The sequence below is a fragment of the Quercus lobata genome, chromosome 6 (genome assembly GCF_001633185.2).
Source record: "Quercus lobata isolate SW786 chromosome 6, ValleyOak3.0 Primary Assembly, whole genome shotgun sequence".
Taxonomy (NCBI): domain Eukaryota; kingdom Viridiplantae; phylum Streptophyta; class Magnoliopsida; order Fagales; family Fagaceae; genus Quercus; species Quercus lobata.
The window spans coordinates 52,879,002-52,906,457 of record NC_044909.1 but is presented as its reverse complement, the minus strand read 5'-3'; the positions used below and the strand labels follow the sequence as shown (position 1 = coordinate 52,906,457).

Below are 27,456 nucleotides of genomic sequence, written 5' to 3'. Positions count from 1 at the left end.
AGTATAAAATCAAAATCATAATAAATACCTATTAATAAACCATAATTATCAAATTTCATGTTTAATATAACATATGAAACTCAATCAAAATTAATTTCTATTAATAACTATCATAATGATCAAGTTTCATATTTATGTTCCATATAAAAATATAATCATAATAAATACCTATTAATAAATTTCATATTTAATGTGTTCAATATAAAAACACAGTCATAATAAATACCTATTAATAAACCATAATTATCAAATTTCATATTTAATATACCATATACAAACACAATCAAAATAAATTTCTATTAATAACTATCAAATTTCATATTTATGTACAAAATAAAAGAGAGATAAAATCATATATTATTGAATTTTCTTGTGTATTTCACGGGTTGTTGACTTGTTAAAAATAAAATTAAAGAAATTAAGTTCTTTAGTTGAAACAAAATTAAGATCTTTAAAAAAAAAAAAAAAAATCTTATCAATTACCAAATGAGTATTCTAAAAAAGAAGGGGGCAGGGGCAAAAATGTCAGTCAATCATTTTTTTTTTTTTTTTTTTTAAATCACAAACGAGAGCTTGAGAGGGGATGGTGCTTAACATACTTGTAACATGTGATTACATGATTTTTTTCCTTCTTAGTATGATCAAGTCCACAGTTATTAAATCTGAACTGGACATTGACTTGGTTTATGAGCTAGGTTATTGGGTCATTGATTCAACCAGTGGGTTATCGGTTGATATGTAGGGTCAAATAAAAAAATTAAGTAAATATAAAAGTAAGTTTGAGAAATCATAACATGAATATGTAAATAAAAAGACATATGCCTAAGTTAAACTTGCCATTATAATTTGAAATCAAGATTTCACAAGTAAATTAGTAATAGCATTAGAAATTCTATAAAATTCACAAGCAAAATAAACGAATATCATAAGATTGCAACAAAGTTTTAACTAAATAAAATCTTGTTACATGTCTTAAAATTCTGTATACTATATAAAAAAAAGGAAAATCTCAAACTATGCAAACACCAAAAAAAAAAAAAAGGTTTCTTCAAATAAAAATAAGAAGGAAAATCTCAAACTATGTAAACAAAAAAAGGAAAAAAAAAAGAAGAGAAGAAGGTTAAAGGCTTAAACTTAAAGAATAAACAAATAAAGCACAAAAAAGCGTAAACAAGAGATGAGAAAAAAAGGTTTAAGCAATAACATATATGGATATACTCACGTGCTAGCTGGCTATGTGAAACTAAAAAGTGATATGTTCAAAGCAAAAAAATTGATGCATAGTAACAAGTTTGGGGAATTGAAACAATGAAAAGTGATAGAGTAATGAGTAGAGTAGTGTGAATCGGCAAAGAAGTGAGAGAAAAGTGCATTTTTATAGATTTTTTATTATTTAAATTACCATATTATCACACATTAAAAAATTAAAGAAAAAGAAGTCAATGAGGTGGATCTATTAATGTAATTTTACACAATTCACAAACTCAACTAGGTTATTAAAACCTAGCTAGGTTACATGGTTTGTTTAAAACCCGTCATGTTTTACCCATTTTGACCCAGTCTTATCTTATGTACATCCAATTCAATTGATAACCCGGATTGGTCTATGTGCTAGGTCATCGGGTTACCAGTCTGACTAGCTAAGGGGGGCTGGGTTTAATAACACTATTGAGCACTATTTTCCAAATTTTCTATGAGAGTTGTCAAGTTTAACTTTAATAAGTTTTTCTTTTTTGGATACAAGATAGAATTCTACTCTAACCTAATCTAAGTGTATATGTGTGCGAAACTCCCTCTTGGAGACTTGAACCCTGGCCCTTGCCCCCCACACTCCACAAGCACTAAGGGTGTGCGGTGGTAATAAGTTTTTCTTAAAATAATGTTTTTATTTTTATTTTCGGAACAATAATATTTTTGGTTTACTTCCCATATTAACTTTTGAATCTTGATGCTACGTAGCTGTCATATTTGAAGGAAAAATTATAATAAAAAAAAGAAAAGAAAAGAAACCAAATAAGAGAGAGACAAAAAATCACTTAAAGTAATTATATATTATCCCTAACCAAAAAAAGAAGAAACAAAACATGAGATTTGTAAATTTTAAAGCCAAAATATTTAGTTTTATTAATCTCAAAGAAAACTAACAATTCGCAACAAAACAAAAGTTGGGACTTGACGAAAGAAAGAGCCTCTTCCATCCAAGTTATAACATCAACAAGTTGAGCACAAAATTTTGAATTTTGTTCTAGATTGGTTTACTGAAAGAAAATATTTCGGTATGGTGTGTATCAAAATTGGATAACTGTTGTAGGATTACCATTATATTTACACAATAACTATAAAATAAGTCAATATTTTATAATTAATGCTAACTAATTAACCAACATAAATTCATAAAAGATATAACATTAAAAAGACATACAAAGGTTTATAAAATCTCATATATAACTAAACAAACTAAATGCTCATAAAATCTTATGCATAATTAAACAAGATAAATGATATGTCTACAACACTTTTATAACAAATCCTAAGTGGCAGGTTGTTACTGGTTGTTATTGTTAGGGCAAAAAAGTAATCTTAGTGTTAGTTTCAAATTTGAACCAATAACAACTAACCACCTGTAATTTGTTATAAAAATGTTGTAAAAATGTTATAGAGGTAACATCTCTCATTAAACAAATTAAAAGTTCACAAAATTTCATACATAATATTTATTTAAAAAAAAAAGAATTTCATACACAATTAAACAAATTCTAATTTACACACACACATATATATTCAGGGGTTTTTTTGGGCTATTTGTCTTTTACTTTTTTAAATGAGAGCAATATGACATGTTATTAACATGCACTTATATATTACAAATATTTAAGCCCCGTTTGGTAATGGAGTTTAAAAAATGAAAACTGTTGTTTAAACACCACAACATGTATTTTCACTTACACGTATTTTCACAAAACTTAAACAACGTTATTAAAAATCTCTTACCAAACGGGCCCTTAGTCACTATCTTAGTATGCATTATTTGTACTTTATTAATCAATGCAAAATTATGTGTATAAGAATCTAATGTAGTGCATCCAAATAAGTAACCATATCTAAGTTTTGTCATTATTAATTTGATGGGTCAAGCTTAATATTGTTGAGGTCCAGATTTCCTAGAAAAATAACCCATCTCTGGGGGTTAAGATTGAATGTCGATGCAGCGATGACACAAAGCTTGCATTGCTGTGATAGCAAGGAACGACCATTAAATTATAAGCCTATCAAATTAAGCATGGATTAATCACTTTAAAGCAGTGACAATGGAGGTGGCAGCAGAAGCTTTGCCTATCAAAAAGGGCGGTGGAGAATTTAGCAGTTTGTAAATATTGGAGGTGTCTTGCAAGTTGCAGCCAGTGATGCAAGGAGTTGGTATTATATAGTAAACATTTCAAGCGAGTCAACTGGGAGGGGATGCAGGTGGCATGTCAAAATTCAAGGTTCATATTTGTCTTATCTCTTTTAAATTTATAAAATACTTATTGTAAAGACTTATGGAGTCAATAGATGTCGCTATTAAAATCAGTCATAATCGCCTTACTAAACACGATTTGATTATCCTCTTGTCTTTTCTTTTTAAAGAGAATGTCCTCTCCTTTCATTAAGATAAGGTCATTTGAGGTTCCAATTGATGATCGTCTTGATAACTTGTATGCAAAGAGTCTGTTGCTATGAATTGACTCATCTCCCCTTGTTAATAACCTCTACTCATCTTAACAACTATGTTTTATTGAGTATTGAATTGATAGAGAAGTTTGCTAGGATACCATATAGAAAATAGAAATTTGACTCCGACGTTAGCAAGCAAAAGTCTAGTATGGAAAAACTATTAGGGACGAAGAGAGGACTTGGACTTAGGGGGCGAAAATATATATATATATATATATATATATATATATCTATATAAAATTCATTATGAAACTTCAGATAAGTATTCATTTAATATTAACAAATTGTCAACAAAGAAAAAGATACTAAATTATTGTTTCTTAATACAATACAATGCATTAATTTATGAAAAGGGAACTTGGAATTTTTTTAAAATTTCAAAATTGTTTATGATCGAATCAATACTAATTGTCACAACGATGTCCCTTTCAATGAATAATATCATAGCCTTTGATGGACCTGGCACAACTCCCTTGGGCAGCCTCCTCGTCCATAAGAGGAGCCAGTAGACAAAGGAATCATCCCATCAATCTTCGTCCTTACCCATATCCATTGGACGGAGGAAGTGCCATTGGTTCATAGATAATGGCAATATGTTACACAATTGTAATAAGTCTCCTTACCATTAGAGAGACGAAGATCCTCTCATTAACACATCAAGGAGGTGTTACAGATACCACATTCAAAACACTATTAAAAAACACCTCCAACGACTACGAAAAGGAAGTAGGTATATATACAAGTATCTCAGGACCTAAGAAGGTACATAATTTTGATACAGAAACTCTGATATTTTGGTATTGAAGCTCTCCTTTCTCTTTCAGTTATCTAACTTGACCATCAGAGGCTTTATGGCAGGCATCACACCGGTGTTCTTTCTTTTCGTTCGTTCTTGTAGGGCTCTTAGGCAATCTTGGTTAGCTCTCCTACTGGATGACATCTCGACTGACGATCTTGGCATCATCAGTTTGGCGTCGTCTGTGGGGAACGACTTTCTTCACACCTAGGTTCAAGAGTGTAGTTCCATTTAACTCCCAAGTCCAAATGGAATCCAATGTTAACCAAGATCCTGCAGCATTAGCTCTGCAAATTTAGACGCTTATAGCCAGCGTGGAGGAGCTTACTAGACAAAACCAAGAGATAAGGCTACGACTGCAACAAGAAGACAATCACTCAGAGACCAACTGAGACAATGATGGAGACAGCCAGAGGAGGGATGACCGTCAATGACCAGTTAATCTAGAAGGACCGAGCTCGGACCTTCTCAGGGAAATGAGAAGAGAGATGGACGAGCTGATGAACGCGACTAAGGAGAAAACAGACTGGAGTCTGGATAGAATGGTTAGGATGACAGATTCACCCTTCACCTCGGCGGTCCTAGAGTGCCCGGTGCCCCTAAAGTTTCGTTTGCCGCAGTTTGAGTTGTTTGATGGGCTGAAGGATCCCCCAGATCACCTCAACACCTTCAAGACAACTTTGGGCCTTCAACAGCCCCCTGACGAGATCCTATGCCGTTCTTTCCCCACCACTCTCAAAGGAGTAGCCAGGGAGTGGTTCACTAAGCTACCGACATTGTCCATCGACAACTTCAAGTAGTTGAGCAATTCTTTCCTCTGTCACTTCGTAGGTGAGCAGCGTCCAAAAAGGTTAGCAGACCATTTGCTTACCATTAGATAAGGAGAAAAAGAGACCCTGAGGTCGTATGTAATGCGTTTCACTCGAGAAACTTTGGAGGTGGACGAAGCAGATGATAAAATACAGTTGACGACCTTTAAAACTGGATTGAAGTCCAGGGAATTCGTGGTCTCTTTAGCCAAGAATCCTCCTAAGATGATGGCAGAAATGCTCTTGAAAGCGCAAAAGTACATGAATGCTGAGGACGCCTTAGCAGCAATAGAAGGGGTAGAGAAGCCCAATGAGAAGAGGAAAGAGAAGGAGGACGATTGAAGAGGACGAAAAAGGGATCTAGCAGATCGTCAAAATATTGAAGGGAAAAGACGGAAAGATGACAAAAACCCTCAGACGGTAAAATTTACTCCTTTAGTTATGTTTGTTGACCAAATTTTAGCGCAGATTAAGGATGAACACTACCTTAAATGGCCTAGGCCGTTACACTCGTCACCCAACGTGCATGACAAGAGAAAATACTGCCGTTTCCACAAGGATCACATACATTACATAGAGGACAACAGAGACTTGAAAGAGCAGATAGAAGAACTCATACAAAAAGGGAATTTGCAGAAATTCGTAAATAAGGGAGGTTCCAGTAGATCCAGGGACGATAACAAGGGTCAATGCGAAGCTTTTCAGAGGGACAAAGATCACATACCCCTCCATCCACCAAGTACCATAGGGGAGATAAAGACAATCACAAGAGGATCGTCTACAGGGGGATCATTCAAGTCCCTCAGGAAGTCATACCAGAGGCAAGTGAACAACATTCATAAGATGCCACCTCTGAAGCAAAGGCGGACGGACCAAGATATTCTATTCTCGGAGGAAGATGCCAGAGGAGTGAAACAGCTTCATGATGACCCATTGGTTATTATGCTCATGATTGAAGGATTTAATACCATAAGGGTTTTGGTAGACAACGGGAGCTCAGCAGATATCACTTACCTCTCTACCTTCTAGCAGTTAAAAGTAGACTCGAAGAGACTTCGTCCATTCGAATCCCCTCTCGTCAGTTTTAGTGGAGACAAAGTGTACCCACGGGGAATAGTAACGCTGACGGTTACGGCTGGCTCATACCCCCTCCAAGTAACCAATAAACCCAACTTCTTGGTAGTAGACTCACCTTCATCCTACAATGTGATCATAAGAAGGCCTATCCTCAATCGTTGGAAAGCAACTACTTCCACGTATTGCCTGAAGGTGAAGTTCCCAACAGAATAGGGAATTAGGGAAATAAAAGGAGACTAGGTGCTGGCGCGAGAATGTTATCGGGAAGTCTTGGTGTTAAAAGAAAAACATGCATGGATAATTGAAGAAACGACATCGAAAATTGATAAGAAACTGGAGACGGTTGAGTTGGTCGAGGGAGATCCTACAAAGATGACCTAAGTAAGGACGAGTCTGAATCTCCAGACAAAGAAAGAAATCATCAGATTTCTGAAGGATAACCTGGACGTGTTCGCAGAGAAGAAACTTGTCCAGCAGAGAAGAAGAGTTTTTGCTCCTGAACAAAATAAAGCAGTCATGGATGAGGTGAACAAATTGCTTGTTGCTAACTTCATCAGGGAAGTCTACTATCCCGAGTGGTTGGCCAATGTCGTCATAGTCAAAAAGGCAAACGGGAAATGGAGAATGTATGTCAATTTCACGGATTTGAATAGCATTTGCCCGAAGGACAACTTCCCTCTACCCAGGATTGACTAGCTTGTGGACTCGATGGCCGGACACAAGCTTCTTACCTTTGTGGACGCCTTCTCAGGATACAACCAAATACAGATGGCAGAGGAGGATCAAGAGAAGAAAGCTTTCATCACTAGCCAGGGGCTCTATTGCTACAGGGTCATGCCTTTCGGTTTGAAGAACGTGGGAGCCACGTACCAGAGATTGGTAAACTACATGTTCAACAAGTAGATTGGGAGGAACGTAGAAATATATGTGGATGACATGCTTGTCAAGAGTAAAGAAGAGGAGGATCATCTAGACGATCTCAAGGAGACGTTTAATACACTCAGGCAATATAACATGAAGCTGAACTCGGCCAAATGCGCCTTTGGGGCCTCCTCTGGAAAATTCCTCGGCTTTATGGTATCATAGAGAGGAAAAGAAGTAAATCCAAAAAAAGATGAGAGCCATCCTCGAGATGTCCTCCCTGAAGATGATCAAAGAAGTGCAATCACTCATGGGAAGGGTGGTAGCCCTCAACAGATTCGACTCCAAAGTAACAGACAAATGCCTTTCTTTCTTCAAGACCTTAAAACAAGCTTTTTTCTAGACAGACAAGTGTGAAGCAGCATTTTAGGAGCTAAAGCGTTACTTGAGCAACCCCCCACCCCGTCCAAAAAGGGAGAAGACCTGTTCTTATACTTAGCTGTGTCTACAATTGCGGTGAGTGTAGCCTTGATCAGGGAAGAAAATAAGATATAGCGCCCAGTGTATTACATCAGCCAGGCCTTTCAAGGAGCTGAAGCCCAATACCCACGAATAAAGAAGATCACCTTCACCCTAATAGTGGCTTCTAGAAAGTTTTGTCCATACTTTTAGGCTAACCCGATCGTAGTAATGACAGACTAGCCCATTAAGAAAGCAATGACTAAACTTGAGGCCGCTGGACGAATGGTATAGTGGGCCATCGAGCTTAGTTAGTTCGATATAGAATTTCGACCCCGAATGGCCATAAAAGCCCAGGCGCTGGCGGATTTCATAGCAGAATTCACCTCTCTCGAACACGAAGACAACCAGGAAGAACTCTGGACGATCCATACAGACAGGTCATCCACGCAAAAGAGAGGCGGAGCAGGTGTTGTCATCACTTCTCCTGAGGGGGACATTTTGAAGTATGAAGTTCAACTTAAATTCCCCGTAACCAACAACGAAGTAGAGTACGAGGCTATACTAACGAGGCTGAGGATAGCCCAGGCGCTTGGAGCTAAAAACGCTTTGCTAAGAAGTGATTCACAACTCGTCATAAGGTAAGTCAAGAGAAATTTCAAAGTAAAGGAGACAAGGATGCAGAGATACCTCAAGTTGACGAGCCAATTGGTAAGCAAGTTTGATCGGTTAGAGTTTGCTCAAATCCCACGAGATCAAAATGCAAAAGCTGATGAAGTTGCAAGGAGTGTGTCATCAGATGATTAGGTGAAGGTGACTGATTGGAGATTGGAAGAACAAAACTCTCCCAACGTCGAAGAATTTCAGACCTTCTCAGTGCACACCCGCGCAAGATGGACGAGCCCAATCCTATCCTATCTTAAGGATGGACGATTACCATTGAATCTTGACAAAGCCAAGAAGATCAACAAACGGGTTGCCTGGTTCACGGTGCTGAATGACGAACTTTACAAAAGAGGCTTCTTACAGCCCTACTTGAGGTGTGTTGAAGAAGAAGAAGCCAAATATGTTCTAGAAGAAGTTCATGGGGGCATTTGTGGTGACCACATGAGAGCAAAGTCCCTCGTAAGAAAGATCATGAAGGCAAGCTATTTCTAGCTCACAATGCAGCAAGACGCAGCAAATTTCGTAAAGAAGTGTGACAGCTACCAAAGATATGGGAATGTCAGTGAGTCCTAGGAGAGAAGATGACGACCATCACTTCCCCTTGGCCATTTGCACAGTGGGGGATTGACATTATGGGGCCTTTGCCACAAGGAAAGAAGAAAGTAAAGTTCTTACTCGTCGCTATTGACTACTTTACAAAATGGGTGGAGGCAGAAGCATTAGCCATGATCACATAAGCAAAGGTACGAAGTTTTGTATGGAAAAATATTGTGTGCAGGTTTGAGATCCCATAGACAATCATCTCGGATAATGGTCGTCAGTTCGACAGTCAAGGATTCAGATCGTTTTGCTCAAGCCTTGGCATCAAGAACAAATATTCATTCTTGGGGCATCCTCAAGCCAATGGACAGGCTGAAGTAACGAATCAAATATTGCTGAAGATCATCGAGGCTTGATTAGTAGGGGAAAAGAAAGCATGGCTCGAGGAGTTACCAAGCATATTATGGGCTTACAAAACTACAGTAAGAATCCCTATAGGAGAAACACCCTTCAACCTGACATATGGCACAGAAGCAGTCATCCCCATCGAAATAGGGCTCACTAGCCCCAGGACGAAATTCTTTGACGAATAAAGCAATGATGACCAATTGAAGTTGAACCTAGATTGTTTGGATGAAGTCAGAGACCAAGCTTTTCAAAGAATGGCCAAGTATCAGCGGAAGATGGCAGAGTACTACAACCAAAGAGTAAAGCTCAAAAGGTTCCACATCGGAGACCTCGTCCTATGAAAGGTGACATCTACAACGTAGGATCCAGCACAAGGCAAGTTAGGGCCAACATGGGAAGGACCCTACAAAGTCGTCCACTATTCTCGGCAAGGAAGCTATTACTTGGAAGATTTGGATGGGAACAAGTTACCTCGTCCTTGGAATGTTGAGCATCTAAAGAGGTATTACGAATAGGAATTATAGCCCGGTTGTAAGCAGCCAGTATTGTCTTATACTTTTTTATGCAAATGTATATCGTCCAAATAAAAGACGATAAGATTCCTAAAAAGGATGTATATTGTCCAAATAAAAGATGATAAGATTCCTTAAAAGGATGTGCATCGTCCCAATAAAAGACGGTAAGATTCCCCAAGGGGATGTAAATCGTCCTAATGAAAGCCAAGACGACGAGATGTAAGTCACCCTGCCAAAAACTAAGGCAAATAGATCCCAAGGACAAAGGAAGGTTGTCCACTAAGTTAAATTGGCAAGATTCATAATTGGGCAAAAATGTCTCTAAGTCCCCAATGGACAACGAAAAGTATAAACACAAGGTGCAAACAAAAAGTACTCATAAGCAACATAAACACAAGGGAAATAAGCACATCTATATATAAGAGTTGTAAATTGTTCAAAAGCCCCAAAATAGGTAAGGCACCCAAAGAAAATAAAAAGAGGCAGGCAAATAGAACAAGGGAATTAAGCTTCAGGAGCATCATTTCCACCCTTTTCAGGCATTGGAGGATCCTCGCCAATAGATGCAGTAGCCTGAGCAGCCTGCACCGCCTCATCTACCTTAATCTCCTTGTCAATTGCCTCAAAATCCAAGTCCTCCAAATCTGTCTCCGGGCTGTGCTTTACTAAGTATCTTCTCAACAACTCAAATCCCTTAAAATACCAACCAAACAAGATGGCGTTGTACTCCTCCGTGAGTTGAAAAGCATGGACGGCCTTAGCCACGATGCTCTTCATTTTCTGGTTAGCCGTTGCCAATTGCTCATCTCTCTGCTCCACCAACTGCTTCTCAACATTCAACTCCTTGGTTAAAGCTTTTATTTTTTCCTTGGACAAGTTATTGACGTCCATCGCCACTATTAAATCTTTTCTCAAACCTGAGGTTTCAGCTTCCAGCGCCTCCACCTTGGAAGTGGCCATCATAGCCTTCTCTTCACTCACCAAGTACTGGGAAGTGATGTGCCTCGCCTCCCCCAACACTTGGCATCCAAGGTCGCGCAATGAACAACTAATATAATTCATGCTTATAAAAAAAGAGAGAGGGGAAATGAAGGAAAATTACCTAGATGAGCTTATAAACATGGCGATTCACCATCTTATGAGAAGGAACGCTGGAGATTTCTTTTAGCTCCCTAGGCATCACAATTTCATTAGCCAGGGCCAAGGTCGTCTTAGCATTCGCCAGACACTGGCCCTCACCTTCTCTTTGCCTTTGTTGCCTGTCTTGCACTTCTTAGTGCGAGGAGTTATCTCCTCAACAAAAAGGGCCGAGGAAGCAAGATGTCCCTTGTCCAGGGCAGGGGTGGACGAACCCATTTCTGTCACCTCTTTCTCTTTTTCTTTCTCAACAACCTTTAGCCTCCGCTAACCAATGCTAGAGAGGGGTTCGTTTTGCTTTGGCTTAATCTGAGCATAAAATTCTTGATTAAACTTAGTTTTCGTCTTTGTAAAAAGAAGAAGAGAAACAACAAGAAAGTCAAAAAAAAAAAAAAAAAAAGAAGAAGAAGAAGAAAGAAAGAAGAGGGGAAAAGGAGAAGAGAAAAGGATGGATAGATGATCTACTTTCGTCCTAAAGTGACTTACTTTTTTCTTCCCGATAGATGGCATGAAGGACCTAGTGGGAAGGCTAGTCCCAAATAGTGACGAGCTAAGGTCTGGGGGTCAACTAGATCGTCAAAATCGTCAATGGTGCTCGCGTACTGGACAGCTACCCGAACACGCTCTTCAAACCTGCCCTCCAATTCTGGATGATCTCTGACTATAAAACAGAAAGAAAAACACACAAGGTCAGAAGGGACGATCAAAGTAAAAAATAAACCAAAAGAAAAAAAAATGTGAGGCAAACGCACTAAGTTGAGGGGTCTCCCACCGATGCAGCAACCTAGGGACATCCCCCTAGAAGTCGTCAGAAAGGGTCTCCCAACCATCACTTGACACAAAGAAGTACCTAGACTTCCAATAACGGAAGGACAAAGGCAAATCAATGATGAGCTAAGACCTTCTATGCCAAGGCATGAGCTAGTAATAACCAAACTCTTTGGACTCTTTCAGACGGTAAAGATGGATGAACTTGTTTAACGTGGTCATATCACTGACAGCTATGATCGTCCAGATTACCATACAACTTATAACGATTCTCCATGAATTTGGCTTAAGTTGTCCTGGGGCTATATTTAGATAATGAAGAAGCTCCATTATAAACGGATGGATAGGAAACCTATGACCACACAGGAAGGCAGTCTCGTGGAAACAAACCTCCCCATGGGCAAAAGCACAAGACTTCTTGCCTTTTCTAGGAATACGGACCCTGGTCTCCTCAGGAAACTGGAACCTATCCCTGAATCTAATGAAGGTATCCTCCTTTAAAGAGCATTCTTCCTTAAGGGCATGGAATGATCGGGGTGAAGCAGAGACGGAAAGAAGGGAAGATGAAGGTACAGAAATAGTTGTGTCCATCTCAACCCCACCCATACCAGCGCTGGAAGACAGACTGGCCTCTAAATCACTAGATCTAACTTCAGAACCCATATTTTCCCTCCTAAAACCCCTCGCACCGACTCAAACCAATCCAAGGATTGACACAACAATGGGTATAGATCACCCAACACTGGACTTAGGCTACTGTCACCTAGGGCGAAATCCCTAACCTGTGGGCAATGTGCACTAGAAAAGCCTATAAACGCACCCAAACGAGTGAAAAAGAAGGCAACTGAGGTGGAAGTCTACCTAATATCAGAATAATCCACCATTAAGGTAAAGGAAAAGCAAAGCTCTAAAAGGGAAAAAAGCACAAAGAAAGGGAGCAAATAAAACTTTAAAGGAAAGAAAGAACAAAAAAACAAAGGGGGTACCTAAAAAAGAAGGAGAAACTGAGAAATCAAAGGGATGAGCGCAGAAAGAGCTAGGAAATCAGAGCAGTAAGCACAGAAGAAGCTGAGGAAGTGGAAATAAACACAGAAGGAGTTGAGATATTGAAAAAGTAGGCACAGATTGAAAGCACAAGGGGTTTAAAAAGGAAGCACCTCAAAAAATGTAGGAAAATCGAAAGGTTTCACTGGAACCGAGAACCCTTCAGCCGATCTAGGCATGACATGTGGCCACGACACATGCCATGCCGCCACTAAGTAATAACTGTAGAGGGGCAGAACCCCAAGCGCCATAACCACCAAAAAAGAAAAAAAGAAAAAAAGAAAAAGAAAAAGAAGGGTGGGCTCCTCATATTCCCATGGTCGTCTCCAAATTGAACGACCTTGGAATAGGGCGGCAACTAATGGACCCTGCACAACTCCCTCGAGTAGCCTCTTCGTCCATAAAAGGAGGCAGTAGACGAAGTAACCATCCCATCAATATTTGTCCTTACCCATATCCATTGGACGGAGGAAGTGCCATCGGTTCATAAATAATGGCAATACGTTACACAATTGTAATAAGTCTCCTTACCGTTAGAGAGACGAAGATCCTCTCATTAACACCTTAAGGAGGTGTTACAGATACCACATTCAAACTACCATTAAAACACCTCCAACGGCTAGGAAAAGGAAGTAGGTATATATACAAGTATCTCAAGACCTAAGGAGGTATGAAATTCTGATACAGAAACTCTGATATTTTGGTATTGAAGTTCTCCTTTCTCTTTCAGTTATCTAAATTGACCATCGGAGGCTTTGTGGTAGGCACCACACTGGTGTTCTTTCTTTTCGTTCGTTCTTGCAGGGCTCTTAGGCAATCTTGGTCAGCTCTCCTACTAGACGACATCTCGACTAATGATCTTGGCATCATCAGTTTTCATAAAAAACTTATCTTACTTTTTTTTGTAAAGCTCAGTTTTGGTGATATTCATAGTTGAAAATGCTAGCTTCGTAGTTGTAGTAGAAACTAGAAGTACAGGTATGACCACTCTACAAACAAGTAAGTATTATTCTAATTTTCTAGTTCTCACCATCCACTCAACAAGTATGACCACTCTAGTTCTATTTAAAATTTTCTAAAGAACTGGGTTGTTTGTTTTGGGTAAAATTAGTTGATTGAATTTAATTTTTTTAGCTTTGCTATTGGTAATTTTTGCTGTTGGGTTAATTTTTTTTGGGTTTGTTAATTTTGTTTTAGATTTTAAATCTATAAATTTTTTATGGCCTTTAAAAGGATTAATGATATTGTTAAGGGGCTAAGTTGTAATTTTATTGAACCTAAAATTAATATCTATATATAATAATACTTATTACAAAAAAAGGGGGGGGGGGGGGGGAGCCTAGGAATAGCTCCATCCCTAGGTGCAGTCTAGTTTAGGAATTTAATAATGTTTGGTGATACAAAAGGGTTGAGTTTGAGTTACACCTAGTGTAGTTTTAAGATATATTACACAACTCAATATTTCTTTATGAAATTAATATTTCAAATATCTAATTATTAGATTACATGTTCTCTATATTCTTAATACGCATATCCAATTTCCATGCTAATCTGATGCTACTTATTATTCGATCTGGAAACCAATCTTTTATGCACAATTTTCAATATAAAAAAATAGAGATTTAGACACTAGATTGATGACATATATAGTTATTGATCTCAGATCATCTTGAGATTTTAAATTCATGTAGAGTGCAAAAAAAAAAAAAAAACTAATTTAACGGTAGATTTGTTGAAATTTGCTCCCAATAAAAAGCTATTAAGTGGTATAATAATACTTAAAGTTATGTTAGATATAACTTGAATCTAACCCGATATAAAATATTTCATAATTTTTATGTGATATATTGTGATTAGTGTATAACAAAAAATATTAAAGATGAATATATGTAAAAGTAATATTACTTTAATCTTAATAAGTAGCGAAAAATTTGAGGGAACTGTAGCATCATTCTGAAAATTTTTGTTTATTGAACTTGAAACTTCTATAGTTTGCCTCACGTCCTATGAGAAAGAATTATGCAAAAAATTTATTCAATTCTATGAGAAAGCACCAAATTTAATCCTTTTCTTTTCCTGAATGCCAAGTTGATATGATAAAGAGATTTCAACATGCCTCGGGCTTCAAGTTGGCCTGACTTGGAGATTTCAACGGTCACTGAAGAAACCTTGTTTCCCTTCTAAATGCAAGTTCAATGACAAAGCTACACATTCAGCTTCTAGACAGCTTTTCTAGTCTATGTTAGGAAATTACCTAAGATCGATTTTTTTTTTCTTTTCTAAATTATTTATCCATTTAGTTTGAATATTTTGCCTTCTTGCATGCTAGCCCGTCAGAAGACTCAGAACGATAATTTTGTATTTTTTATTTTTCTTCTTTTTGTGCAAAGAAAAAGAACGATATAATTGGTAATGCTTGACAGCTTGAGGAGTATATTTCTTCGGTGATCTTTCCATTTGTCCACTAAATTGACAATTGACAAAGCAAATGCGCACATGACACAACTATAAGGTCAACACCATCTGTACAAATATGCGGCTTTCTTTGTCTTTCGTGCTGGTTTTAATGCATGATCATGGCAATGGTTTATTAATTTCAACCTTTTCAATCCTATCATTTGTGAAATCATAAGTTCATCTCGAGTCCTCGACAAAGTACTTTTTCTTCAAGGTAATGTGCCTCAGAATTGGTAAGATGTAGCAATGCAGCAATATGTTCTTTCCCTAATATATATACATACTCCCCCCCCCCCCCCCCCCACAAAAAAAATAAATAAATAAATAACACAGATGGTGAAATTTAACATGTTTAGGTGATGAGGATGTTCCCAATAACTTCCCTTTCCTTTTTATCATTCCTAAAATTTGCAAGCAAATGCAATAGCTGATCTGGTTCCACTATTAGATATATAGTTGGATAGTGAAATGTCACTAAAATTGACAAATTTGGAACTAAATTGGTTAGTCCATTGAGAAGTAGTGGGTACAGTACGTACTTGTACCCTTTCCTTTTATGAAGTTCAAAAAGAAAAGGTCATCTTTGATTCATCCCTATCAGTAGCGTTATAAGAATTTTTAGTGATTCTTGTATAGGACTCTTTCTTACGTAAATGTGTACACATAAATAGATATTATTGACCAAGAATTTTATACTTTAATTGATAACTTTTGATGTTTTCAATGGACACGTTTGTGAATTCAAATTCTCCTTTCTTCAACTATTAAACTACTAAAAAAAACACATTGTTCTTGCATAACTAGATTATTAATAAGGTTGAAACCTGTGAATTGGAGGGCTAGAGTCTTCAACAAATGTGTTCTATCGAGCTTCAAGTAGACTGGATCCAGCATCCAAGTTAGATAAATATTAAAACCAGTGGGGTATCCATCTATTTATTTCTTTCATTTTCTCTTTGCATTGGTAGATATATAACAGTGAGCCATTGACCACTAGGTCCACTACAACTAACATTCATTTGGGTACTTACTAGGATAGAGGCCTCTCTAAGCTTAGAATTCACATGTTCGTCCCACTAGCTGCTAGGTGGCAGGTGCCATCTGGATCTCCGTTGGGATAAAGCTATAAATTAAATATATTACAATGTTTTTCATAACTATTGAAATAGTCTTTGTAATTCATCAATATATTACTAAAAGCTGAAACGTAGCATTTAATGTTGCTACACTTCCATTAAGCCACGTCAGCAGCCATGTCATTATTATTATTTTTTTTCAATTTTTTATACAATTTTTTGACATTTAAAATGAATTAAAAACTCTATTATATTACAATCAAAATATCATATTTAATTTATCTTATTTTTAATTATTCTTATTTATTATTAAATTTTCAATTCCATTTTAACTTTTCATATCCCCACTACTCTCTACCTTAACTTTCTTCAACCTTTCTCATTCCATTCAACTTTTCATATCCCCACTACTCTTAATATTAATATTATTCTATCTTTTTATCTTGCTTTATTTTTGACTATTCTTATTCTTATCCTCATGCTATAAAATGGTCATTCTCCCTCTTATTCCATGCATAATTTCTATTTTTCCACACACAAAAGCCTCCTCTCTCTCTCTCTCTCTCTATATATATATATATATATTTTCCTTCAATTTTTGGTGTATATATATATATATATTTTTTTTTTAATTTTAGTGTAACAGGTTGACCATCAAAACATACTGATGCAGTATTGAAAGCTCCACCAAATGCATTTCAAAAATCAATTTTAGACTACTAGAAGTCAGTTAGTTTGCTAAAATTGGAATTGACAGGTAATCCAGCCTGATACGATTTAGTTTTATATTTTATGTTGTTATCTTTTTTATTCACATTGGTTGTTAAATGTTATATGTAAGGACACGATTTTGTAACGAACCGTAACAGTGTTGGGTTCGCACGTGAAATGGCCCAAACAATATCATTTGTAGAGCATGGGTTTGAAAGGCTAAGCCCTGGTCACCAGACGGTGGGTTTTTCGTGGTGTTCGTACCTGGTTCAGTTTTCTTCACCCCTGGAGTCTTTCTCTTGGAGGTGGGCTGGGAGGCTCTGGGTTTTGGCCATTTTTCCCAGCCCTCTCTCTAGATTACTCACCTTTCCTTTTATACTAGCCTGCGTTCACTGTCCTTCGTCCACGTGTAGGGTCAAACTTTCCAAGACTGATACTTGTCCCATCAGCCCATACCTAAAGTCGTTGGGGGTGGTTGTAAAAGCCGAAGAATACGGCTCTATCAGGTGCAGAGTATTGAATGGTAGTAAAGGCAGCTTTCCCTGGATATTTTAGATTTTCTTTCAAGCTTAGTCCTACACCGTTTTTGCCCCTCTTTACGGTGGGACTTTGGGTTTGCCGAGGACTGAACTGTCCTCGGCTGTATCCCAAGGCTACCTTGTACTTTATATTGTTGAGCTTGGGCCGTAACCCTTCTCGGCTTGGGCTTTTGGACTCCCCACGAGTAAATGGGCCTGGCCCGTTAACTGTTGGGCCCCACAATAGCCCCTCAAAACCCTGTTGTCCGACCTCTTGGTTGGAAAATGGGGTTTTGTAATACCGAGCCTTTATTATGGCTCATTTAATTCAGCCTTTCATTGATGTTGGCGGTTCTCCACCTGCCTAGGAAATGTACCGGTCTACGAGATGTTCCTCTTAATTTATTCACGGCGCGCTCATGCCGTTTGGCTATCCAAAGCGTGTCTTTAATAGTTTCCCTTTACGAGTCCTTTCAGATTTAATGGTTATTGATGATGTGGGGAAGTGGAACGGGCATATTCTTGTTTGCAGATTTCCTTGGAGATCTGAACATATTAAGTTCCTTCCGCTTCGCCCCTCATATAAAAAGAAAAGGCGAGAGTTGTTTCTCCCACACATGAGCCCCTTTAATCACCCCAAATCTGAAACCCTTAGACTCCTCCCAGAGTTTACTTTTACCCTCTGGTGATACCTTAAATTGTGATACGTTCACCATAGCAATAAGCAATGAAGGAACCATACCCCTCCCAAAAGCACCATGTTCTAATAAAACTCGAAATGGCTCGGTCAGGACAAGGATGGCGGAGACTCAAGATTTGTCTCACCTTCCTTTCAGCCAAAATCTGAAGCAGGGACTCGTCATGTCAAACTTTCAGCGTGACTGAGTCGAAGACACCCATTATCAGTACCAACCGCTCTCTCATGAGCATACCTAACATGGCACCGGTGTGTTAGGAGTCAGGACTGAGGCAGGGACTAAGTATCCCTGCTTCTTCCTCTCTTCGTTCACTGGTGCCTCATTTTGCCTCTCTTTCTTCTTCCTTCCACCACCAGATCCATCCTGGTGCTTTTCCTTCTCCCTCTTTTACTCCTTTTTCTTTCTTTTCATCTCTTCCCTCTTCTTCTCCTCCTTCTTTTCATTCATCTCCTCCATCTTCTTCTTAAGAAGGTCCTTCTCTCAATATGGGCGCTACTGAGGCAGAGTTTGGAAGGACTTCGGAGACGAACTCAAACAGAGATCTGACTGTTTACTTAATGTATGGCTTTTTATTTATTTATTTATTTATTGTTTTGGCAATCTACCTTTTGTATAGGCTTATTTAAGCCCCTCTTTGTTCGTTGTAATACATCTTTATATTAATAAAAATTGTTATCACTTTACTTCACATGCTCTATCTCTATATTTTCGAAATGATAACACAATGCATAGACATACAATCTTGTGATTTTTTATTTATTTTTAAACCGTGACCGACGTCTAGAACCAAAGTTCCAGTTAATAAAAAGATCTTGCTCTGTGTTTATAAAAACAATCCGGCTTAATAATACTGAATCGAACAAATGATATTTAGGGCTGAAACTCCTGTTAGGCAGGAAAAGAAAGGACATTATGATGAGCTTACTGAGTCGGCATGGCACAATACCGCCGACCTTAGAGTACAATACTTGGGGCCCTAATCCTTTGTCAAAGAGAAGGGCGCTATTATGAATTTGCAAGTGCTGTTCGGCACAATAACATAGCATTTGAATCAATGACACCTAGGGCCAAAATGCTTGCTAAGACAAAGATATCACCATAACTTTAATAGAGTTGTTTGGCATAACAATGCCGACCTGTGAAAAACAATACTTACCCCAAAACTAGCCGAGATGATAGCTGAATGCTCGATGCGGCGTAGGAAGTAACCATCCGAGGACATATCACCCGCAAAATGAACAGCCCCCCTAGGTTACTGAATAGTGGGGCGTTTCACCATCTTCTTAACACTTCTATTGGCATTAACCTTTTACAGTATTTGAGCCGAGGATTGAGTAACTTAGAATTTTTATTAAACTCAATCTTTTTCTCATCTAAGTAGTTGGTTTCCCCATAGGCTTGAGTCCGAGGACCATGCAATGCCTTGGTTCTGTCCAAAACCCAGTTTTCTCGTCCAAGTAGTTGGTTTCCTCATAGGCTTGAGTCCGAGGACCATGCAATGCCTTGGTTTTGTCAAAACCCGGTTTTGATAAGTAGTTGGGGGAATTATCCCCTCGGCTATGGCGTAGGATCTTGGTTTAAAGGGACCAGCCTCTCGGCCAAGCCCCTGGAACCAATCGTGCTATTGACGCTACAAAGCGCAGCCCCTAGTGAAGAAACGTAGCCCCTAGTGGGACTTTACTCTAAAACACTATATCGAACTACTGAAAATGATGTGAAGAATGGTATCTACCCACCACCAGTGCCAAGACACAAGCCTTTCCCACAGACGGCGCCAATTGTAAGGACACGATTTTGTAACGAACCGTAACAGTGTTGGGTTCGCACGTGAAATGGCCCAAACAATATCATTTGTAGAGCATGGGTTTGAAAGGCTAGGCCCTGGTCACCAGACGGTGGGTTTTTCATGGTGTTCGTACCTGGTTCAGTTTTCTTCACTCCTGGAGTCTTTCTCCTGGAGGTGGGCTAGGAGGTTCTGGGTTTTGGCCATTTTTCCCAGCCCTCTCTCTAGATTACTCACCTTTCCTTTTATACTAGCCTGCGTTCACTGTCCTTCGTCCACGTGTAGGGTCAAACTTTCCATGACTGATACTTGTCCCATCAGCTCATACCCAAAGTCGTTGGGGGTGGTTGTAAAAGCCGAAGAATACGACTCTGTCAGGTGCAGAGTATTGAATGGCAGTAAGGGCAGCTTTTCCTGGATATTTTAGATTTTTTTTCAAGTTTAGTCCTATACCGTTTTTGCCCCTCTTTACGGTGGGACTTTGGGTCTGCCGAGGACTGAACTGTCCTCGGCTGTATCCCAAGGCTACCTTGTGCTTTATATTGTTGAGCTTGGGCCGTAACCCTCCTCGGCTTGGGCTTTTGGACTCCCCACGAGTAAATGGGCCTGGCCCGTTAACTATTGGGCTCCACATTATATTATTGCATTATAAAGATAGTATATAAAAATATAATATTATTTTATTACATAGCATAACTAAAATAATATGGTGTTTATTGCTATACATTTCATTTTTATTATTTTATTCAACATTTAAATTTAGCAACATCCTCCATATCATAATTATTTATATTTTGTCTCATTTTTTTTAAAATTAAACGTATAATATTTTATTCAATAAATAAAAATTGTTATTATAAAGTCTTCCCATGAAATGTTACAATGCATCAATGGAAAAATGAAATCCAAAACAAATATCAATTTAGAACCACTCAATTAAAAAAAAAAAAAAGAATAAACAATTTCTTATAAAGTATTCCCATAAAAAGTTACAATGCATTAATAGAAAAAGAGAATACAAAACACGTGCTATTTTAGAAACACTAAATTTATAATAATAATAATAATATCAAACCAAACATATCATAAAATAATAAACTAATAGCTATGGATGTACTAATTTCATGGCAGCAAAATGGAGTAAAATAAAAATAAAAATAAACGTTACAATATGCATATTTAGTACATTAGAATTATCATCAAATTTGGGAAAACAATAGGATGTTAACAAAGAGAGAGAGAAAGAGATTAGTAAAAGAAATCAAACGTCAATTAGATAAATTAATTAGTAACCATTAATTACCGACGGTTGAAGGAGTAAAAAATTAATTAAAGATGACCCTACGAATGTTATTATAAACTTTACAATGCAAATAAATAAATCGTTAAATTCACTTAATTAAATCATATAATCAACAATTAAATAAAATCATACAAAATTTAAACTTGAAACTAATCAAACTCTAATCTAGAAAATCATATTTATTATCAAAACTAAAAGGAAATCGTTCTCCAATAATAATAGAAATATATAAGAAATAAAGATGAAAATTTTCAAAATCTTTTTTTTTTTTTGACATTTCATTTAACATTATTTATAAATAATAAAATATATAAAAAAGTCCTTAAATGCTTATATTCTTCACACACCATGACTTTTAAAATCTAATGAAAGGTTCGAAGAATTTAATTCTCATTTAATGCCTCTGTGAGAACCAAGTACGAGGCCTATGGGCCTTGGATTATTATGGGCTCACAATCTATTTGTAGTGGGCTTGAAGATTTCCTACTATGGGTCGTTCTCGGCAGAGACTCAAAGCAACGCCCAGTTTGATGTTCACTCTTTCACTCTTTTCTCTCCCCAAAAAAAAAAAATCCCATTCTTCTCCCATCTTTCTTCTATTTATAGCCAAGGTTAGTGGGAAGATCATGATTACAGCCACCGTTTGTGCCATTGAAGGTCCAATATCATTTGATTTAAGTGGATGTTTAGGTGAGAGGGCGGTGCTGCATTTATGATCTTGGAACTTGATTCCATCTGGACCGATAATGCTCGGCAGCACCGTCTCCCGTGCATACCACATTTTCCCGGGAATGACTCATGTACATGACCGGGAACGTTTGACCGAGCCCACCTTGGAACTTAATACCCTACACCTGTTTGTTATTTATGAATCCCCGGGAATGGCGTAGGACGACTGGACCTTTCGGCTGGGCCTGTGGCCAAAGCCAGTACGAGACAAGGCCCAGGGCCTGTATGGGCCTGGGATCACCGCACTGTACAATTGGGGCAGGGCCCGGGGTCTGTTTGGGCCTAAGGTCTCGGTGCCGTACAATAGCCCCCCCTTGATTCATACTCGGTCATCGAGAAGAATCAAGGAGCAGCATGGGACCTTTTGACCTCGGGAGTCTTTTAGCCTGGGACTTCTGACCGTCATTTCTCATTTAATATTCATCTCAAAAGACGCGCCGTTTCGCGGCGCCAGGCGCAGTCGTCATTATTGCTTGACGGTTCGAGGACCGAAGCGACGTGCGGATTGGTTATGCTTGGCGTTCGTTGGACTGCTCGTAGACCGCGCCCATTTAATGCTTGATTCAGACGCTTCTTCTTCCTCCATTCACTTTTCTTTCCTCTATAAATAACCTCCCTCTGAACAGCATCCCATTTTTCCTCTGCCAATCTTTAGAGTTCTTTTTCTCTGCCGACCACATTTCTGTGCGCTTGCTTACCCAGTGTTCTTTTCCTCCTTAGAACCCAAAGTAAGTTTTTCTTCCCCTTCCTTTTCCTTTCAACTTTCATTTCTTTGAGTTTACTTTCGTATTTTTAGGCGTTATAGATGGGTTACTCTTACCTCCTAGAGTCCCCGGCTGCTTTGGCCACCTTTAGGAGTAAATTTAACATTCCCAATGACGTGGATGTGGCCTACTGCCATGAGAGCGATATTGAACTCCACCGAGGGCATGGTATAGCCTTCTTTCCTTTGATGTCCATTCTAGAAGGTGGGGTCAGGTTCCCCGTGGATCCCCTCTTAATAAACACACTCACTTACTACGGGCTGTGCCCGGACCAACTTCCCCCCAACTTTTACCGGGTAGTTAGTTGCGTCAGTAAGTTGAACCACACCTTTAACTTACAGTTAGACCACCATGACATTAACCAAATGTATAGGCTCTGTGGGAGCAAAGCCACCGGTTATTACCTAAAGACAAGGGATGCACGGGTACGGCTGATATCATGCCTACCTGATTCGAACAGGAATTCCGCCAATGAGTTCGTTAGGGTGAGCGGCAATTGGTTTGCCGGGGAGTTTCCTTGCCCCCTTACGCCGCGTGAAGTGGGTTCGTTCCATCCCCTTCATATAACTGCTTTCTTTCGCCTCTCTTTTTCTTCCTCTCGGTAAAAAGAATTTTTATGATTAGAGACTAATGCGTCATTTGATCTTTTGCAGACGGCAAAGTGTTTGTGCAGGACCTCAGAGTCGTCCACGCCAAAGACTTAAACTTCGTCCTCCGCTCTGAGATATACGTGCATTGGGACGGGCAACTCCGGGCTTCGCATTTGATCCTCGGTGTGGAGCCGGTTTATTCTACTTGGCAGCCGTTCAAGCAGGCCCTGATAGTTGACAGCCCCCTGCTGTCGTATATAGACGTTCGGTACGTGAACTTTTTACCGCCGAGTCTTACAACCGGGGAAGCGAGGGAATTTGGCCGGCGGGTTACTTGCGCAGACGAGCTAGCCCCTTTGAGAGACGAATCCGCGGAAAAAGCATCCCGGCGCATCAGGGAGTTAGCCCACGAAGCCGTGCAGCAAGGCCAAGCGCAAGAGCAGCCAATCCCCGAGAATCCGGCCGCCGTGAACCAACAACAAGTGATAGAAGCGGCCGCCCTTTTAGCTAGAGCTGCCCGGCCTAAGGGAAAGATGGTATCTAGAAAAGTGCTGTCGGTAGAACGGTTTGTGCCCGGTGCCCGACAATCCAATCAGCCCCCTCCTCCAGAGGGCCGGGGTCAAGTGCCGCAGCCTTCACCCCCACCGCAGGCCGGACGTGCCCGGAAGAAGCAAAAGGTCACTGATCAACCTTCCACTTGCCCGGGCGAGGTCGCTGCCCAGACTCCTCCCCGTCCAACAGGTGGTATTGTTATCCGTGAGCCGCCGACTGAAGCCGGCACGGGGGGCGCGTCCTCCTCCCAAGTGGCTCCTGCGTGGGAGCCGAAGATCCTTCTGGACGGCAAACCATTGCCGTCAACCGCCTGCATTCGGATGTGGGATAAAGGCGAGGGCGGCCGTATTGCCCAATCTTTGGCCGAAGCTCTCCAACTTCCGGAGGATGTGCATGCTTTCGAGGATGGATCCGAGGAGTCCGTAGGGCGCCGGTTAGAGTGGCACGCCATTGCGGTAATTTTTTTGTCTATCTAGTTCTTCATACAGGTTTCCTTTTGTCTTTTTTCTAACTTTTGTCCTTGCTAGGCTGCTCAAATGGCCCACATTGTGGCTGCTCGGGCAAGGGAGCTTGCTGAGGAGAGCGAGCGCGAGAAGGAGGCGCGCGAGGCGGCGGTGAAAACGGCTAAGGAAAAACTGAAGGCCGCCGAGTCTGCTGAGAAAAAGGCAGCAATTGCCGAGAAGAACCGGTCCCTTGCCGAGAAAAGGTGTGCGGAGCTCCTAACCCAGCAGAATGAGACGGAGCTTAAGCTAGCCCAAGCTATCAGCCTTAACACCTCCAATGCCGAGGAGATAGCTGACCTTAGGGCAGGCTTGGCAGCCGCGGAGCAGAAATGGTATGATGTCGGCTTTGCTGATGCCGAAAACTCTGTAGAGCCGGTGGTTGCTCGGGCTAGGAATATGGGCTTTGAGGCCGGGTGGTTTGCCGCCCTTCAGGCAATGGGCGTTCCTGAGGATTCGCATCTGAGAGACCCCGGCCAAATCCCATTCCCGAGCCCCGCCCCTGCTGCTCAGGGTACCCCGGTGGCGATTGACGAGGAAGAGACAGCCAGTATGAGGGAGCTGGTTGAGCAAATCGATGCTCACGCCGAGCCTGAGGAAATGGAAGTCACCAGTATCCCGACTGTGCAGGAGCTTCTCGGTGAGGCCCCGCCTTTTTCTTTGGCCGGCCAGCAGGAAGTGATACCACCGAACCAACCTCCCCGCTAATTTTGCTTTTATCTTGCTTGCTCACTTTCATTTTATTAGTTTTACTTGCTCACGTCACCGGGATGCGGTGACCGAACATTTGTTTTATTTTGTTGGTTTTATTTGCCTATGTCACCGGGATGTGGTGACCGAACAATTGCTCTACTTTAATTAGAAGTCCGTTTTCTTTTTCCGTTTGAATTTGTCGAATGAAATTATCTCTGTTCGTGTTTTGCTTGAACCACGCCAGTGCTATGGCGGCTTAATGTAATAGTACCCCCGAGAACCATTTACGCGGCGCTTAGTGTATTTTGAGAGCGCTTTTTGACTTAGTATTTGAAAAAGGGTCGGGTTAGGCTTTGGCTGAACCGGGAATCGAGCCGAGGGTCAGGTTTTCGTACTTAGAGAATTATTTGTAGGTTTCCACCTGCTCGGCGATAGTGATCGAGCCGAGGATCAGGTTTCTATCCTTAGATTATTATTTGTAGGTTTCCGCCTGCTCGGCGATAGTGATCGAACCGAGGGTCAGGCTTCTGTCCTTAGAGACTTATCTGTAGGTTTCCACCTGCTCGGCGATAGTGACCGAGCCGAGGATCAGGTTTCTGTCCTTAGATTATTATTTGTAGGTTTCCGCCTGCTCGGCGATAGTGATCGAACCGAGGGTCAGGCTTCTGTCCTTAGAGACTTATCTGTAGGTTTCCACCTGCTCGGCGATAGTGATCGAGCCGAGGATCAGGTTTCTGTCCTTAGATTATTATTTGTAGGTTTCCGCCTGCTCGGCGATAGTGATCGAACCGAGGGTCAGGCTTCTGTCCTTAGAGACTTATCTGTAGGTTTCCATCTGCTCGGCGATAGTGATCGAGCCGAGGATCAGGTTTCTGTCCTTAGATTATTATTTGTAGGTTTCCGCCTGCTCGGTGATAATGATCGAACCGAGAGTCAGGCTTCTGTCCTTTGAGATTTGATGGTGATTCTTCCGGCGTACGGCTAAGGAATGAAAAATAGCTTATACAAAAGGATTCATCATGCTCTTAATTTCAATGGGATACAAGTAATGGCTTACACCGATGATTATGCGTAGAACTTCTTCAAGTTGTTGGCGTTCCATGGTCGGGGGAGTGGCCTCTCGTCAAGGTCTTCCAAGTAGTAGGCCCCTGCACCCGCAATAGCTGTGACTCTGTATGGTCCTTCCCAACTCTGAGCGAGCTTCCCTGCAGTCAAGTCCCGCATGTTTCCCACTACCCTTCTTAATACTAGTTCCCCGGCAATGAACTCCCTGCTCTTTACATTTCGGTTGTACCTTTGGGCCAGCTTCTGTTGATACTCGGCAAGACGTATGGTTGCAGCCTCCCTGCATTCTTCTAGCCAATCCAAACGCTCCATCATCAGGTCGGCGTTCTGTACGGGGTCAAACCCGGCGACCCGTGCACTGCATAAGCTCACCTCGGTTGGTATGACTGCTTCCGAGCCGTATGTCAGGGAGAACGGGGTTTCACCCGTGGATCTCCTAGGGGTCGTGCGGTACGCCCATAATACACTGGGTAGCTCTTCCGCCCATCTTCCCTTTGCTCCGTCCAACCTTCTTTTGAGCCCGTTCAAGATAGTCTTGTTTACCGCTTCAGCTTGGCCGTTGCTTTGTGGGTATGCCGGGGTTGAATACTTGTTTTTGATGCCAAGCTTACTACAAAAGCTCCGGAAAGCATTGCTGTCGAACTGCAGCCCATTGTCTGATACCAGCGAATTCGGCACCCCAAACCGTGTAACTATGTTTTTCCATACAAATTTTTTCACGTCGGAATCCCGGATATTAGCCAAGGCCTCTGCTTCAGCCCACTTTGTGAAGTAATCTACAGCCACCAATACAAAACGGCGGTTCCCCGTTGCCCGGGGGAAAGGCCCAAGGATGTCAAGCCCCCATTGTGCAAATGGCCACGGGCTGCTGACAGGATTTAGCTGTCCTGCAGGTTGATGGATCATTGGGGCGTGCTTTTGACATTGTTCGCAACTTCGTACGTATTCGGCGGCATCCTTCTGCATCTGTGGCCACCAAAACCCCTGTGTCATTGCTCGGTGTGCCAAAGATCGTCCCCCGGCATGCCCGCCGCACACTCCCTCATGCAGCTCGGTCAGGAGCTCTTTGACCCTGTCTGGATGTAGGCATAAGAGGTAAGGGCCTGCAAAGGATCTTCGGTACAATTTTCGGTCTGAAGACAGCCAGTATCTGGGAGCCATTCGCCGAATCTTGTTGGCCTCGGCCTCATTCTCCGGAACTTTATCCTCGGCAAGGAAGTCTA

At 40.5% G+C, this 27,456-nt stretch overlaps 1 protein-coding gene across 1 annotated transcript; it reads left to right on the top strand.

The window, feature by feature from the left end:
* The first annotated feature begins 5,760 nt into the window (after positions 1-5,760).
* Positions 5,761-6,348, top strand: LOC115950489. Its single transcript, XM_031067683.1, has one exon. It carries the CDS (start codon positions 5,761-5,763, stop codon positions 6,346-6,348), a length of 588 nt encoding a protein of 195 aa, XP_030923543.1.
* The last annotated feature ends 21,108 nt before the right edge of the window (positions 6,349-27,456 follow it).

What these genes read in the sequence shown, in the direction of transcription:
- LOC115950489 (XM_031067683.1), top strand. Translation starts at nt 5,761, where the DNA reads ATGTTTGTTGACCAAATTTTAGCGCAGATTAAGGATGAACACTACCTT.